The 18,544-nt window shown below is 47.1% G+C and overlaps 1 protein-coding gene across 9 annotated transcripts in view; it reads right to left on the bottom strand.

Moving 5' to 3' along the window:
* MBNL1 (muscleblind like splicing regulator 1) overlaps nt 1–18,544 on the bottom strand; it is a 98,505-nt gene that overhangs the window by 9,074 nt on the left and 70,887 nt on the right. For 4 of the 9 annotated variants that reach the window (XM_069865256.1, XM_069865248.1, XM_069865257.1 and 1 more), the window contains 5 exons: nt 14,866–15,066; nt 7,865–8,122; nt 6,854–6,907; nt 5,853–6,006; nt 163–198 (listed from right to left, as the gene is read on the bottom strand). In XM_069865256.1, the coding sequence (XP_069721357.1) occupies nt 163–198; nt 5,853–6,006; nt 6,854–6,907; nt 7,865–8,122; nt 14,866–15,066 (703 nt within the window). The remainder of the gene's footprint in view (nt 1–162; nt 199–5,852; nt 6,007–6,853; nt 6,908–7,864; nt 8,123–14,865; nt 15,067–18,544) is intronic. The other 5 variants (XM_069865252.1, XM_069865249.1, XM_069865253.1 and 2 more) reach the window with 3 other exon arrangements.

Below are 18,544 nucleotides of genomic sequence, written 5' to 3' on the forward strand. Positions count from 1 at the left end.
AATTAAATAAAACAATTGCATTTAATTGACAGGTGTTAGTGCAGGAGGCTAAGGGAGATGGACTGGCACGAGAGCTACAAGTTACGATCTAGCAGTGGATTTTGAGGGTCCGTGAGCTGCACCACAGGTTTAAGATAATCAAGAAACAAAGCTGGCACCTACCAACACTTGTAGCGGGTGTCATGCACAATATTGAGCCTGCCCATCATGCATTGCAACAGGAAGGTGGATTTGGAAAGGGAAAAGAATTAAAACAACCCATCACACGTGTAATTAGAAATTTCATTTGAACAAAGAAGAAAAATTGTTATTATGGGAACAGTGGCATGTAACTGTCAGCACAATCAATACAATAGCACAGTGATCCATTAGAACCAGTCTTCAGTGAAGGGAGAGAGCTGATCAAACTGTGTGCTGGTATAGCGTGTGCGCTTGCCTAACATCAAGGGATGTTAGCACGGCTAGGAAGCATTTCCCTAGATTTATTTTAAAACTCTTAGTCCTAAATATTTTTGCCTTTTGACATAAGCTTTGTTACGGTCCTTCCTCTGGCTTCCTCAGTTTAAAAGAAATACTTTGAAGCTGCACCTACCTACAGTTACCCTTTGCTAGGAGACCAGGACACAAGAGCAGCCGGAGCGAGGGACCAGTGCTGCTGTCCCCTCTCCCTGCAGCTGCACATGACTCGCTCTGGCCAGGGAAACCAGACAGCAAGAGGAGGTGATGAGGCTCTCCTGTCCTGTCCTGTCCTGTCCTGTCCTGTCCTGTCCTCTCCAGCTAGAGCAGCAGTTTCACTTGGGCCCTTCTCGCATGGGCTGGAGCGACGATTCCTCGCAGAGCTCTTTTCCTCACACAGTGATGACTTCATCTATATCACTTCATCAGCCGCAGTCTGACTGCTCCAATATTTAGGAAATATGTAGGCAAACCTAGGTGACTCTGGCATGTGGCACTTCTCTCATATCTGTACGGCACTGATGAGCTGCTGCTGAAGTGGAAGCGACCCTGACTGTCCTCTGCTCTATTTGCTTAATATGCAGGCCAGAAGAGTGACTGAACAGCTAAAGCCTCTGACGCAGCTCGTGGCAGCACCTAAGAATACTTGTTCAGCACTTTCTTCTACATTATGGGATGTATTTTGAGCTGCTGGTGTCTGGGCTCACAACCTGACCTCTACAGGCCACACAAAGATAAAGTGACAGCACCTGGTGAGTTCTGCCCTACAACTAGAGAGCCAACAGCAACGACTATTGGTGCGTTTCATTACGGGATCATCTTTAAGTTATCACTAAGCTGGTAATTCTCTTTGCTTTACACAGCAAAATGCTTTCCATTCAGCTCAACTCAGAATCTTCTCTTTTTTTTGCTTCCTATATGAATACACTGATATTTCAGAATATCCATTTGTAATAAATGACTTACTTTTTTATTTAACAAATAACATTTATTAACGCTGCTAATTATGCCTGACATAGCAGAATCTGAAATAAACTCTGAAATCTGGGAACAGATTCTGGAGACTGGAGTGGAAATGGAACTGTATTCTAAAAGACTTCTGGTGGAAGCCACAGCGATGCTGCTTCCTTGACGTTACACGACCGTCACAAGGGGCACAGGAAACTCTTTTAGCTGGTGCCAAGCATTGCAGTAGCTTGCACGATCTCAGAAGAATTTAACTAAGCAGGGAAAAAGTCAGTCTGCGTAATTACCGCTGGGGACAAGGTCATCACTGAATCTGTAAGGCTACAAAGAAAAGGGCATAAACCTGTTTCCTAATTACTCTTCTATTTCTGTGTCATGGAAAGGACAGAAAATATTCACATGAAAAGGTTAAATGAAGGGGAGCTTTTCAGACGTTTCCATGCACAAGTCATGGCTGAAGTCAATGGAACCACTTGCAAGATGAAAAAATGGAGCAAAATCTGGCTATAAAGTACAAACAGTAAGTGAAACTGCTTTCTCAGCCCCTCTTATGACATCTTTGTGGCGTTAATGAGGTTACAGAGAAGAACCTTTGAGTTCTGTCTCTGTGCAGAAGAACCTTATTTATAAAGTTGTATGTACTTCATTAGACCTGGAATATTACATCATTCCATGCATAATTAGGTCTACCTGCTACAAACACGTTAAGATTTTCACAATTACTCTGAAATATCATTGTAAACCTTTTCAGCTCAAAAATTGTGTCTGAGTTATCACCGTTAACATTATAACCAGTGCACACAGTTTTGAAAGGGAATTGAAGCAAATGAACATAAGGCAGAAATGAAAATACTAGCTAGGGTGCAGTAACTTGCAAATATGAAGACATAATGCTGTATGACCCTCTTACCAGTAATAAAAATCGTTTTTGCTATGACCTTAATATGCATCTTGACTTCAGAAGCTTTGACTGACTAATGAGAATGCATGAATAATAAATGTGCAGTTTCAAATATTCCCCAGCTTTCCAGCACGAGGCAGAATTTCAGTTCAAGGATGTGCTCTGTTAACTGTTCGTAACTTCACAATCAGATTATTTCTGTGGTGGAATAAAGTTATTTTTATAGATGTTGTAGGTTTACTAGGATTTTAAGCATTTTTTTTCTCTTTTCTCCCTCATATTACTCTCCTCGGTCTATTTATTCTGTCCAATCTACTAAACCCTAATTAAAAATAACCCCAAAGACAGCAAACTCGAGATGAACAGCTGTGCCTGATCTTTCCCCCCATAGCATTTTGGAATGCAGAGTTTTTAGACAGAGTCAGAAGCTCCACGGAGGAAGGGGCTTACGCAGACCCCGCTTTCAGAAAGTGTCTGTGCACTGACTGCGTGCCAGCGACGCCTCAGTCAGTTCTCTAGTTGCTGAAGCTGCAGTAACTAAATAAATATGCAATGCGTTAACTCAACAGCAGAGGTGGCTGAAGCCTTGCCACTGCTGGTTACATGGTTCTGCTGCTCTGCTGCAATCCTGCCCCTCGCAGGAGCATCGGGACAACAGCTCCTGGGAGCATCCTGGAGGATTATGCTTCTCAAGGACTGTATGGCCACTGGTTTGCACACACAGGCCAGGAACAGCTGGACCAGCACAGCTGAGGAGACAATGAGCCGAGGCACAGGATGATAACAAGCACCAGGGCATGGATTCCATCTGGTTGCACGCAGGAGCTCTCTGGCCGCACGTACAACCCCAGCCAGCTCACGGTTACTGCGGGACACAGAGCGTGTGCAGAAGTAAACGCCGAGGAACTGGTGCTCTGCAAGTTCACAGCCCCACAGCGAAACATCCACCCACGGGTCTGCCGAGGCATCGAGAGTGGGCAGCCAGGGCTGAAGTACCAAAGCAAGCTGTGAACATCTATTAAGTCGTGCAGAGCTTCCTCATCCGGCAGACTACACTTATTTCGACCAGCCATCACCACATGTGTTCCCAGTTGTTCCCTGCAACACCTCTCAGACTCCCCTCTCAGTCTGGAGACACTTTCCCAAGGTTTCTGGGAGACCTCAACAGGGGAGCTGCACAAAGCTCTGGGAGCGTTATCTTGGAGCAGCGAGATGAGTATCTAAGAGAAGGTATTCATTCATATACTGAAGGGGCAGCGGCCACCCCCTGGAGTGGGCAATCCCTTTATTTGCGTTCACATGCCCTTGCATACAGGCAACCAGAATTAAGTCTTTCAGTTTAGAAGAGGTATCTGGGTTTGTCTGGAAGATGAGCAGGTGAAACATCAAGAGTGAAGTGCCCTGCAGAGAGGAGGGTCCTGCCAAGCTCCTCCATAGCAGTACACACCTGGACCCTGTAGGTTCTGGAGGTGTCCTGCCCTCCAGACCTGCGCTATTTCCAGAAATTGCAGCTGAAGCAACTAAGAACCCATATGAGTAATTGCACTTTGGGTGTCTGAACCTGAAAAATGTCACTTTAATTCAGACCCTACTGAATTATCTCACCGCTGCTCCATGGCAGTGGAGCTGGGGCCACCCACGCTCTGTGCTCTCCCAACATTTCTTGGTGAAAACATTTCCAGGTGCCTACACAAAACCAGGACCGATGTTGGCTGATTTTAAGTAGGGAAATCTAAGAAGGTTAAGGTGGCAAATACAATTTTCAAACTTTGGGGAAGTCCTGGATTACTGGAAAGCTCAAACTGCTGCTACAGGAAAATCTAAAAAGAGAATGTGTAGCAGCTGATGCTAAAAAATCCTTTATGTTTCTTTTTTTTTCACATATACTAAAACTCAGTGGTCAAATGAAGCACTAAGAACCACCGGGCAAACTCCTCTGGGTTTCAGTTTGGATTTGTGCGAGATGGAGCTGAGGGCAGGCTGGGTGTCAGGGTCACCGTCAAAGGTGCCAGTTGACAATGAACTGCAAATGAGGTCTGACACACAGGAACCACAGCTCCAGCTTCTATGTTCAATGAGAGGGACTTGAAGGAGCTCAAGCCCTTCCAGAAAGTATCCAGCCCCTCGTTGATTTAATGGAAGCTGGAAAATTGTATGCTTTACTAACTACATCAGTTATGTTTTGCCAAAACAAACCTGTGAGCTTGTTTCGTATCCACAGGAAGGACTGTAATTGCACTAGCATTTTTATATGAATTTTATTTAGTCTGTGGGTTAGAGACCTGGCCTAAAGCTTACTCAGTCAGTCTTTCTATTGACTCCAACAAGCTTTTACTAATACATTTTAGTGGCTGCAATGTATTTTTGGATCCTAAATAAGTTCTTACAATGTACTACATCAAACAACTGATTTTTGTGTCATTTAAATTATACATGTTGGTTGTATGCCAGATCAAGAAAGAATGGTAAAATGCATTACATCGAATTCCTGGGAACTTACTTGCCAAGAACGTTTAGGATAAAATCCCTCAATTTTTTTTTTGGTAAAGACTGAATAGTTGTATTTTCTTTTCTTCCCTCCTATTAACTAGTTTGCCTTACCAAGGGCAGTCCTTGCAGACTCCTTCCAGTTTCTTGAGTACTGATCTACCGGATGTCCTCTGCATACTTTCTAGAATAATAGTGGTGTTTTGATGCAGGTTCATATGTAAAACACTGACTTAGCTGCGATAATACAGGTGTAAATTCACACGACACACTAGATATAGAATTTTTCATGAGTGCTCTTTGCAGAACCGAAATTTAATTCCCATCACTTGTTCACCAAAGGGATTTCTGCTTCTGTAACTAGTACAGGCAACTCATTCTTCAGCAATTACACTGAGACACGTGTAGATTTGATCACTCTCGAATAAGAACAAGTGCGGCTGGGTTCTGCTTAGTGCAACATCAGCCCTGAGGCTGTAGTGCTAGAGTCCTGAGCCCTGATTTCTTGTGTAAGTTCATGATTAGCCTACCTGTGAGATTGCCTGCCTGTGCCTTTTATGATCACTGCACGGTAATTAAAATCAACACCTTCCAGTGTGTGACTCAGAACAACTGTTGCTAAGCACACGAAGGCAAAGGGGTCTTACAGCAAGGAAAAACAAATACAACAGCTTTAGAGATGGGTAACGAAGAGAAGTTAATCGAGGGAGAGAGGAACGAGAGAGAAGATTTTAAATTCTGATTTAGGATGACAGAGCAGCACATCAGTTATTATATTAGACTGGAAAACACCCACCCAGCTTCCGAAAGAGGCAGAGAGAAGCCAGCCTTCCTGCAGTCAGCACCTCCTCTGCCTGCGGCTAGCCAGGTATCGCAGCTTCGCAGCCTGTGAGAGGCTACCTGCACCTGGCAGCGGCTGAGGCCGCCACGCAAATACCTCTACACATTTTCCATCAGGAACAAATGGTTATTTCCCAGTGTATATTTTTTCCCAAATTCCCCTTTCTCCCTCCCCAGAAAAAGGCAAACAAGAAGCACTTACCCGGTGGGAGAAAGGCTGTATGCTGCTGTAACTGCATGTTGGCAAGAGCTTGCTGGTATTGGAAAATACCAGTGTTAAAGACTGCAGTGGCACCATTGGTTTTTTCAAGCGCAGGCCTCTTTGGTAATGGGGGAAGTACAGCTTGAGGAATTCCCTGAATGGTGGATGGGTATAAAAATAAAGTCCAGTAAAAAAAAGAAAAAAAACAAACCAGGGTGGGGGGATGTGGAAGAGGATGAGAGGGAGGGAGGAGAGAAGGAAAGAGAGAAAGGAAAAAAGAAAAATCAGTAGAAGGCAAAAAAAACAGGCAGCACCATGTTTATCCATGAGCAAGCAAGCAGCGTAGCAGACTTAACTACCAAATAAAAGGCGAGGTCAAAGCTTTACGAGGGAGCACTACTTTAGCCTTCCATTACAGCGGCACAGGTAACGTGTCGGAGCCGTTATAGGAACTGGAGTAAATATTACGCTACGGTAAAGCTTCGGGGTTTCGATCAGGAGCGAGGCTATTGGGGCCAGGGGAAGCAGCACTGCTAGCTCCATGAGGATCAACACGTAGAAGCGATGTTAATAAGTCACCGTCCAGAGCGGATGGCGGGGCCGCTGGCGCCAACCCACTCCCCAAGGCCCCAGCGCCTGCCCGGGCATGCAGAGCACGCGCCGCATGCCGGCACCCCCGGGACGCCTCCACGCACAGCGCCGCAAAGCCATGCCAACGCACCCTGCGCCCACGGCCGGGCCTGCGCCGTGGCCGCCCGCGCGGCACCCTCGGGAGGGGACGGGATGGGACGGGAGGGAACGGGACGGGAAGGATGGGGATGGGAGCGGGACGGCGGGGGCGCGGGGACAGCGGGATCCTGCTCGGGAGCCTGGCCCGGCTGCCCCCGTGCCCCTTGTCGGGGATCGGGAGGGACCGGGACATTCCATTTCTACACATGAACCCCAAACTCGACTCTACGATACAGCTACATGCCAAGCTAAAAGGTGAAAGGTCATAGTACCAGGTCAAAGGTTGCCTCGAGGGGTCGCTTCAGTGATTTGACAGCCGACTGAGTCTTAATTAGCAGGCAGCGAGCACATGATGGCAATGGCCAGTGGGGTCAAGCGCATTAACATAAACAGCAAGCAGAGGTGCATCATGGGGGCAGCAGTGCATTGGGGAGGTGAGAAAAAACAAATAAAAACAAATCACCGGATGCCGTGTACAACGGTAACAAGACTAGGCATGCAGGGCGGCGGGCGGCCCCCGCCCCGGCCCCCTCCCGCTGGCGCACACGGCTGCTCGGGAGCGGAGACGGGGCTCCCCGCAACCGGCCACCAGCTCGCTGGTGGTGGAGCATCTCTTGGGAGCCCGCGGCTACTGCCTGGCACCACTGGCATTACGGCTCCCGCTCCTCCTAGCTGCCGCGCCCCTCTTCCCACACCCCACAGGGCTCAGCACAGACGGACGATACGGCACCACAGCCCTTCTCGGAGTGCGGTTCCTCGCTGGGAAACCAGGCCCTGGGTGGTTCCAGGCTTGGCTGCTACGGCTACGAGGTTTGCGCTAGTGCCCTGCAAGAGCTGCAACAGCCCTCGGGTGGGGGACGGGGAGACGGGCTACGAAGAGCATCCACACAGTAAGATCGACTTCAAACTAAGTCTCTACAAACATGGACTTACGGGAACTGAAATATGGGGTTATCTATCTGTGCAACTAGATAGATACACATCTACCCACACACAAACGTACAATAAACTATATATACATATATGCACACACACACACGCGCACACATGTATGCACACATATATGTACATACAGATACTCTACATCAGCAGGCAAAATTAGTGAAATGCCTTAACGGTCTGAAACTACTTCAGAGCAGATCTGGCACCACATGCTGAGAAAGCTTGTTGCACCATGTATTGACTGGGACCTCGAGCACCCCCCACTCCAGCAAGAACAGTTAACACATCCATGATTTTCTCTCATCAACATACTTCTATTCCAGAGGCGTTTCCAAACTCACCATGGCAGCTGCAGTCGCTGCTGCCTGGGCAGCTGCAGCTTGGTTAACCTGGTACTGGGCAGCCTTGATCTTGGCTTGCAGATGTGCAGGAGGGTGAAAATATTTGCACTTTTCCCGTGAGCATCTCCCTTTGATGTAATCCATGCAGACAGTGACTGTGTTGTCGTTGGTGTCGATCATTGCGCTGTCGGCGGGGTGAGCGAACCGGCAGTCGTTCTCTCCCCTGTTGCAGTTGCCACGCTGGTATTCTCGACATACCTGTGACACCGGGAAAAAAGAATCGCTTAATGTGGGTGACGGGTGTCGCAGGCGCAGCTCGGAGCAGAGCCAGAGGTTCTAAACGTCTGCGAGAGCACCGCAAGGACAGAGACCTGGCCCAAAGAGGAGCAAAGCGGTGGTGGGTTGGTGGGCTTGGCTCCCTGGCAGCAGGGACCTGGCTCTTCTAAAGCCACTTCTGCCATCAGGGAGCATCAAAACTCAGTGGGATCAAGAGCTAAGCACGCAGCAGGTTTTATTTTGGCTCCTGTTTAGCCACCCACAGGGCTTTTCCTGTTTTCTGAAGAAACGTGCTGTGGCAAGTTCTCAAAGATCACCCCAAGCACCCATGGGTGATCTTGGGGTGATCTTTGAGAACTTGCCACAGCTGCCAAACGAAGCTGAAGGAATCAGAAACCATGGGAAAAAGCCTGTTTGGCTGGAGGGCATCCCCTTGTGGCACCCCTGCTCCTGGGACATGGGATTCAGCCCAGCCCTGAGCCAGCACAGAGGTACCCGGGACCTCCAGCCACTGCAGGCACTAACTCCATCACAGCATGACATGCACCAGCTCCCTCTTCATACACCTTTCAAAGCCTATATTCTAAAAAATTACGTGTATTCTTTTCACGGTCAACTCTTCACAAACCATGAACAAAAATGCCTCTGTCACCGTAGTTTTCCAAAGGCCATAGGAAACAGAAAGGGACAAAAGCAACCAAGTTTGTATAAAAATAAAACCACTTTAGTAGATGGAATTTCCTTTTAAAGGTGGGTGCCCATGAGCTTGAATCATCAGTATTTCCTCAAGGACCTTGGCTTTGATCCCTGCACAAACCAAATCTGGCTGTTATTTGATTTCCATCATGCTAGCGCTGTAGCTGCTTTTTAACTCCCATGCTGCTTCAAATACCAGCTGCCCATCACCTAAGACTTATGAAATGACATCCTCGAAGGACATTTGTGAACTCGTTCCCAGGGAACATCCATTTGTCTAGGGTCATTTCAGCAAGACCCTGTTGATATGTCTTTTTTCCATGCAGGCACAAAGACTGCATACTTGCAGCAGAGCCAAATGAGCCAGTTCAGGCTCCTCCATCGCTGTCCATCATCCCCGTGGCCCTACTGCTCACAGCTCCATGCTTGCAGAACTGCAGCACACACGAAACAGAAGAGGCAAATTTATCAGCTGGAAAATAACCACCTGCCTGCCAGGTAACTCTTCAGCTGGATCCCTTCCCTGGCCTAGTCCCCATGCAGCGACACAAACCACTTTGCTGGACTGGGGAAGGAGGTGGTGCCTGCTTAAGCAACCAAAAAATACAAGTCTGCTCCTGACACCTGTGGGATGTGAGCACCATCCCTGCTCACTCTCAAGCACAGACCAAACGGAGCTGGCTCCTCCAGAAGCTGGGCTGGGTTGGTCAACCCACCACCTCCATTACAACTTGCTTGCCTAGGAATACTTTCTGGGCCATGAAACAGTATCTACCCAAATACAGGTCTCCCAAGCAGACAAAATGGATCATTTCTCTTGATTATTTGTTTGCAGTCTAGAAATAAACTGAAGTCTTCCTCTGGAGATCAAGAAAAGGATGCAACTAACGTCATCTGACTGTCTCTGCTCTTTGTCTTGTAATGGTGACCCACAAATTCGAGGTGTTCAAAGCAGGAACTACTCCATTAATAACACAAAGATGATAAATACAAATTCATATGTAAGTGTATATACATTAAAAAAAAACCTATCTATATAGGTAGAGAGAGGAAGAGTAAGCTTCCACAGATGCACTAATTTTATCACAGCTAAAAACCAAAGAAGAATGACCAGAAAATTGCAATAGTCGGGCAGACAGAGATAACCTTTGTCATGTCCAGAGCAAATGTTCACAGAGCTGCCATGCAGTAGCTGAGATAAGGCGATGAATGGCGCTCACAGTCCTCCAGAACAGATCTCTGACTGACGGTTCACAGCAGTCAGATGCAAACCATAATACTGCTAGTCCTTTTAATCAGTGACCAGCAATGACTTTTCAACCACTACAATGGTAGCCAAGAATGTTTCCAATTCTTGCTTATTTAAAAACAAGCATTGAAAATGGTGCTACTTCTTGCCACAGGCATGCAGTAATAGATCATTCATCTGCTGGACCACAGAGAGGCACAGAAGCGTGATGTGTTGTCTGGTCTTTCAGATCTAGAGAGATTTTATTGAGTTATTTAATAATAGCCCTGTAATTAGGACCATCATTTCCAACTCAGGATGTTGAGAAACATCAACAATAGAGGCACCTGGGCATCCCTAGCCCATCTGCAGAAATGCTGAGTTAGTTCTGCAACATTACTGATTCATCACAATTCATTCAACTTGTTCTAACTTTGGGCTGAACTTATTTTGATCACCCTCCTGGAATTACCAACACCCACCCCGGAGGGAGCAAACTGCCGTGTCACCTCAGCCACTGCTGAGCTCCTGACAGCTGGGCCGAGGCTGGGCTGGAGGGACATGGATGAGAAAGCTAAAATCCCTACCATTCGATGAGCAACTCGCACCTCCTGTCTCCTCCTCTCCTTGAAGACAAATGGATGAGCATATTGCCATCCAGGTCATTTTAAGTGTTTAAGTGTTTAAACAAATGGCACCACTCGGTCAGGTTCCCTGACTAGCCAAGATCTGAAAAATTCCTGAGAACTTCTAAGTTGCTTCTTTCTGGCACAAAATGGTACGTATGAAGCAAGCAGGCAATAGCAGCTTGGTAGTGGCCATTCCTGATTCTTCAATACTTCCAACAGCAAATGATGGTATTCAAGCAGAAACACATATGTTTTAAATAAAACAGTTGGACAATTCATTTCTCTCTCACTTTCCTGTCCTTCTTGCTTCTCTTCTAGTTCACTTGAAGAGCAACGCTTCTGTTCAAGATATTTCTGGCTGGAGAGGAGTGTAAGGAAAACTGCAGAAACCTCAGTGCATGAAATTTCCACCCTGATCCAAATTCCTTATGGGAGTGGCTGAACACGCTGGACACCCAAACATCTGCATGATATCTGTATATGCGACATGAATCATAGACTCATGGAATGGTTTGTGTTGGAATGGATCTTAAAGTCCATCCAGTTCCACCTCCTGCCATGGGCAGGGACACCTCCCACTGCATCAGGGGCTCCAAGCCCCATCCAACCTGGCCTTGAACACTTCCAGGGATGGGGCAGCTACAGCTTTCGTGGACAACCTGTGCCAGTGCCTCCCCACCCTCAAAGTGAAGAACTTCTTCCTAATGCTTAATCTAAATCCCCGCCCTGCACCCAATTTAAAGCCATGAAATCAACCCTACTGCTACTAAAAGTCACCAGTCTCATGTCATGACTACATTAATTCAGGAGACGGGGCACCCTGCCTGACAGATTTGTGTTGTCTCCTTGCTTCCCTTAAAAACTCAGGTACCTGTATTGAGAGCTTTTGGCTGTGGAACTGTCTGATTTGGTCTCCCAGAACATGTGTGCTAACTTAATTAACGCCACAGTACATCATTCTTGAAAATAAGTGTTTAAAATTCTAAGCAGAACAAATCATATGCCAAGATTAGATGCTAACATCATAGTGGTTATTTTTCTCAAGGACAGTTCATTCCAAGGAAGAGCGAGCTAAGCCTTATAAAGCTCTTGAATCATGTCATAACAGATGACAATACCAACAGCACTAAGTTCACTTAAAGAGCAGGTAGATACATGCCAGCTTCTCTGAGAGGTAACAACCCAACTACTCAAAGCCTTTCAAATCAGTTCTGCATTTCTCTAATCCATAAAGGACATTAAAATGTTTTGCTGTTCATAAATATGATGCACTGGTTTGGTATTTTACACTAAATTTGGATACACCAGATGAAATGGCCAATACACTGGAAAGCAATGGCAAATGATCTTCTCATCTATGTATTTCACTATTTAAACTGTATTTGCTGAAGGGAAAAAAGGGAGGAGGATAAGACATCCTCTCCCCACAAAAGACAGGAATTTTGCAAGACAGCAGCATGGTGAGGAATCACAGCGTCAATGGATCAGCCTGGACGTGCTCTTGATCTCAGTGAAAATAAAAAGCAGCTTGAACAGCATAAAGGGTAGAAGAAGCTGGATTGTTTTAAAGTGATCTACGTGGTGTGATGACTAGAGCAGAGCCAAAGAAAGCTGTTAGGAAAGCTGGGCTGGGACAATCCTCCTCCAAGGACAAGGACATCTCCGAAGAGTGGAGCCTACTGAGATAAACGAAACCACAGCAGAGAAGGCTACTGAGTGCTGACTGGGCTGGGACATCAGTCAGCTGGAGACCATGGCTTAGAAGCAAGTGTCCTGCTTGACTGCGTTCCGGCTGCGAGCTGAGCCCACCGGAGGGCTGAGGCTGCCTCCCCGGCACTGTCAAGGGTTCTCCCTGGCATGAAGTCCTGCCCTGTGGGAGCTCATCCAGCACACAGGGCCCCAGCACACTCCTGCACTGCCAAAGTTTCCAGTCTCAGCACTTATTTTCAGGGGTTCTCAACTTGGCCATCACCTTCCCTTCCATTCAAGTTCAAAGCACAATCAATCTGCCTTTTCAAAACATTTTACTGATTTCATATGTTTTTACTGGCTTTTCCTAACTGATAAAAACGTGTTTTACTGCAGACCTTGTCCCTGGGTGTCTCGTAAGAGTAACACTCACAATATCCTCTCGTGCAGCAGAGTTTGGCTCCACAGTCTATCACTTCTCTAAAGAGCTATATGAAAGAATGCAAGTATTCGGAGGACCAAATCCTGCACGTTGAGGTCCCAAATTTCATAAGCTCCCTGTGCACTTTGGTCACAGACTGCTGTTCAGAGCAAGCTCTGCCCTGGAAGCATCACGTGAAGAGGTGGCACCACGCAGCCCCCCTCTCAGGCTCCCACTGGTGCATGCGTTTCCCTGGCTGTGGGCAGAGCTGGTGCTGAGGGACTCGGGGTGGATCCTGCTCCTGCTTCCAAACAGAAAGCTGTTGAGTCCACATGTCCCAACACCAGCACCGTGGCCTCAGCACGGGTGGAAGCACAATCGAACAAGGCAGCTGACTTTGGCGTTGCAACCCAAAGGGCTCCTCGCCATCAGCATCCTCCTATCGGTACTCATTTCCCGATCTAGCATGATTTATTTATGAATTTATCTAATTGCATTTTGGTTCTATTCCACCTCTGGCTGGTATCCATCGCCGAAGAGAGTCCTCTAAGGAAAAACATCCCTTGGTGATTCCAAAAAGCCATGAGTGTGCCAGCTCTCAGTTCAGTGTCGCTGCCTCTCTTGTAACCTGACCATGTTTTGGGGAACGCTTTCCTCAGAGAAAACATCTCTAAAAAGGGAAACGGTGTGACCCAGCAGAAGGGGAACCTGCGGTGATGTGAGCTCTGAGAATAGTGACAGCGGCAGCAGGAAACACTCTCTGCCAAATGACCCTCCATGCTCCTCCCAGCTCACTGCCTTCCGAGCAGCAGCCTGTGAGCAGAGATGCAACTAAGAAAAAGGAATTAATTGCCCTTGTAAGGAGAACTAAGCCCTGTTAGCGCAGATGCACAGGCAGAAAAAAAAGCATTACAATTACAACTGGCTGCATTTTAGAACCGAGATCCTTCTTGCTTCTCCCAGCGTGCTCCCCAAGTTCAGGGACCACATCCAAGAGAAGAACAACCCATCCACCCTGCAGTCCCCTGAGCCTTCACATCCTCCCCACGCAGAGAAGATGCTGCAGCCCCAGGACCTCTGAGACTTGCCCCTGACTGCTCATACTGAGAACAGGCCACCAGAGCGGGCGCTGAGGGAGGACTGGGGCTGCAGGGATGGGTCGTGGCGTGGCTCTGCTCTCTCCACCACCCACCAAAGCTGCTGCTGGCTGCTGCGCGGTGCCGGAGAGGGGGAGCGCTGGCTGTGCTACAGGGAGAGCTGACCTCTTGCAGGCGTTACGCGCCCTAACACACCGCTGTGTCCAACATACAAACGGGGCGACAGCGCATCGCCTGCCTGCTCAGCCTCTCCCACTGCTGCCTTTTAACCACTGGATGCTAGCGGGGCTGCCGAGCGCTTGCACACAGGCTGTGCTCTCAGGCTGGGCTCCCAGGCACGCCCCGAGCGCGCGGCAGCCGGCAGCACGTCGCTGGCTCACCGCCCACACCGCTGCAGCACCGATAAGGTGCCGAAAACACTGTCAGGCCTTTCAGATAAGAAAGATTCAGGGCAAGGGAGAGCACCAGCTAGAGAGCACCTCCACTTGTCAGGGTTGTCGCAAGGATGATAAGGCCGGCGCGGGAGGCCTGTGGGGGAGCGTCAGCACCATCTGTCCAGAGTGAAAGGAAGAGAAAGGCTGAGAGCCATCTTTTACCTAGGGAGTTGAAGTTCTGCCCTCACGCCCACCCTGGTGCTCGGCTTCTCTGCCCGTGTCCCCCTGACACTAATACCCGGGCACACATCAACACAAGTTAGGAGGCGCTCTTGCTGCTGCCACTGTCATTCCTAAAAGGGCTCAATATTTCCATTTCTTTCTTCAAGGGAGGGTCAGAAGCAGAACTGCAAGCATTAACTTACTGTATGATGACTCAGTCACTCCCTGTCCTTACTTGTCACCAAGATACGACATTATCAGCTGATGCAAAACCTGCATTATTTTCTTGCATGAGGAAAATATTTTGTATCTAGGAGACATAATAAATGATGCAATTTGTGAGAGTAAGCTATACATATCGGTTCCTACCTCCAGTCTGTCTGTCCTCATTAGCTTCTGGGCAGCGGCAGCAGCAGCGGCAGGAACCGGGACCCCGGGGTTCCCTGTCACCAGCATCGGGGCCGTGGGCAGGATCTCTGCTGGGACCAGGCCTGGAGAGACGGGCCCCAGGTAGGGGTTAAAGGCGGCCGATGCGTTGGTAGCTAAGCTCGGTGCAACGGAAAACATCGGCTGCAATCAAAGAGAAGAAGACATTTTTAATGTTTATACTTGCCACACTGTCAGCATGTCTTCTCGGTCATCATCTTGAGCACAATGGTGGTGAGTTTTGTATGGGAAAGAAGCATTTGTTGTGTTGGTCGGACATGAAGAACACCTGTACAAATGTCACTTCTCCTACACAACTGCAGCACGCAGCAGCTCTTAGAACAAGCTCTCACTTGATTCACACTTGAGCAGTGCCATCATAAAGGAGCACTCCTTGTGGCCCCAGGGGAAAGTCTGAGGCTGGAGGGACACGTCCAAATGTGTACAAGCTCTTGGGGACAAAAGGCTCTGGATGAGAGCCCAACACACCATCGAACCACACTTAACTTCAGACACAGATAAATACATTTCTGACTGCTGACAGACTGTACTGGCTCAAAAACTGCAGAGGTTTCATACAGCAACAAGACCAGACAACCATAATAATCTATTTTTATAAAATTAAACAGGCTGTCCATGCAGATATTCAAAAAGAAATACACTGCACCAAGGATATGCTTGATTTAGCCCGAAACGTTAAGCCAGAGAAAGAGAGAGAGCATGCAAATACTGGGCTTTTTTGTTGTTGTTGTTTGTTTGCTTGGTTTAAAAAAAGAAAGAGTCAGACGCCCTTGTAGGCCAGCACATGGTGTGAAGATAATTGGATGTATAAGACCAAATAATGCTGTAAGACCAAATGTGGAGCTGTTGCGCTGCAGTAGAGATTAAATAACTCTTCTGCCCCGCTGAAGGCAAACGCACTGCACTACCAGTTGAACTGCCAAACAAAATTCAGTCTGGAGTGTTTATCTTGAGTAACTAAATAAAGTAATTACTGAAGACATTGAGATTTCTCTTCCAAACTAATTTGCAGAGGGAAAAACAACTACAGAGTCAAAGCAACTCTTTCTCTGTTTCACGTCTATTGAAGCCAGACAGCATTAACACCACATGTTTTTGTGTTCCTGAGGAAATGACTGAATCGTTTGGGAGCAAGGAACAAAGCCATGTGAAACACTGGACAAAAACACACGCAGAGATTAGTGAAGAAGAAAAAAGCCCGAAAGTTGTGTAAATGAGAATAATTTCTGTAACATCTCTGGTTCTTCATCCACGTGAATGAAAAACAAACAAGAAATTTTACAGGAGATAAAATATTACTCTTAAATCCACTACTAATTAACTGCACTTTTCATTACTGCGTTATCAGCTGTGTAATAATGAACATGAAAAATAAAACTACAAACCAGCCTCTTAAGAGATACCAATGTTTGTTTTCAGCCCAATATACTTGCTATACAGTAAATAAAAGACTACACCATTTATTTCCTACCGAGATCATTTTATACTGATATAAATATCCTGTGGCTTTTAGATCACGGAAAATCACAGCACCTTTTATCAGAGTTAACATATTCACGTTATACTGGCATGCACAGGTATTTTGCACTGTGCTTTATGGAGGTAAAGCAGGAGATAAACCCCATCCTACAGCTGTATCTGCCCTGGCTTGGTGCCGTGCTGCCAGCAGAACGAGACCACGACATGGTTACTTCCCACTTGTTTTCCAGCGAACCTTCACTTCCCCATCTCTAGAGGCAGAGGCAATGTTTCTCCATCGCTGCAACCAAACCACACAACTACTTACTTGCCTTGCAATTGGGGCCCTACTATGCTGTGCATCATTTGAACCAGCTAAAAAAAAGAACAACAGTTCCTGCAGACGTATAGAGAGAGCAGAGGTGAAGGAAGATGCAGCCTCAGATGCAGCTTTGTGCTGACAGTGCCTGTAACTCATGTAATTCCCTATATGGAATAATCCTGCTCTAAAACCGCCTGCGCACATCCCCTGTGAGCCCCACCAGCAGGTCTGATCTCCATGGCTCTGCCTTCCAGAGGCACCACTTGCAAACAGGGTCTACCAAAGAAGGCACAGAGGCACCTTTGGAAATCAGCCTCTGCAGGGCTGCAGAGCCACGGCTCCTCCTGGGGCTGATGGACAGACAGATGAGCTTTCTGCCAGCACCCCAGCTCGCTGCCCACAGGGAAGGAACTGGATTCTTTAACGTGTTTTTAACAGCCAACTCCTGAGCCGCTGCTGTGCCAAAGAACGCACAGGAATCATAGAATCCTTAGGTTGGAAAAGACCTTTGAGATCATCAAGTCCAACCGTACCTGTCACTACAAAACCACGTCACAAAGCATATCCAAAGTACAAGGACTAGAGTCTCCAGCCACTTCCATGGTCCATCTCTGCTCTTCTGGCTTCATCTCTGCATCGTCCTGCTTCTACCAGGCATTTCCACACTCCTCCACAATGGAAAAGGAAAAACCAGGCTCTGGCACTGCTGTTGTGAGGCAGTGCAGCATCATTCACTGATGCGCTGGAACCCACTGATGCTCTGTTTGGTTTGTGTTATGAATTGTAACCTAATCTGTCTCTCTTGGGTTTTCACAAAGCTGTGGGTAGTCACACATCCAATGTTTGGGCAAACAAGGAAAATATATGAATGCTGGCCTTTGGATTAACGTTCCTTTTTAATGTTGAGAGAGTACAGTGTGAGGGTAACTTTTGATTCAAATAGAAATTCTCCTTTTTGCTACCCTCACGCTGTCCCTAACGAGCAGAATTTGAGTCAACGCATTTGGAAGCGCAGCACAAACCTTCCAGCCGTGTCTGGGGAATTTCTGGGTATGGTCACTTGATTTCAAACATTATAGGCTTCATACTTCCAGAATTTTGTCTTGAATTCAATACAAATATCCATAGTAAGGCTCATTGGCTGGCCCAGCAATAGTGTTTCCAGCTGGGTGTCATCCTACTAATTTGGCCCTAAATTACTTATTTTTTAGCACAGTTAAAGTGGCTGTTATTTCAGAGTGTTCTAGGAAGTGATTTATATCATCCCATCTAACAATGCCTCAGTCAGTTTGTTTTGTTTTACAAAAATCAATACCATATGCTTTAATAAAAGTAAGTGAACTGACTTAATGAGAGACTCTAATTTGGTAAGCAAAGCAGTAAGATCCTTTCAATCATCTTTCTGTTTGATAAATGTTTTAATTATCTTAGTTGCAACTAATGTCTGTGGATTCTCCTCATCTTTCTTTGAGTTCACTCTTCTATCTGTCTTTATCCAGCACTTGAGGGGAGGGAATTCAAATGGGGATTGTGTGTCCTGCTGACTGCAAGCAGTGAGATCCCAAGGAAGAGCTCTGCCTGCTCAGATCAGCTCTGTTCTCCTTGCTGGTTTACGGGGAGCTGGGCTCAGCCAGGCTATGGCTTCGGTACCAGGACATCAGTTGGTTGTAGCACAAATACGACTTTGTTGCACTACTGCATATAAAAACAAACCTGTGGCATGTGCACACAACTGTTTCAAGCTGCTGGAACTGAAAAAAACCCATATTTTGAGGCTGCCCTGAAGTTAAAGCACCTACAGGACAATGTGATAGAGCCTAC

The sequence above is a fragment of the Phaenicophaeus curvirostris genome, chromosome 10 (genome assembly GCF_032191515.1).
Source record: "Phaenicophaeus curvirostris isolate KB17595 chromosome 10, BPBGC_Pcur_1.0, whole genome shotgun sequence".
NCBI classification, from domain to species: Eukaryota; Metazoa; Chordata; class Aves; order Cuculiformes; family Cuculidae; genus Phaenicophaeus; species Phaenicophaeus curvirostris.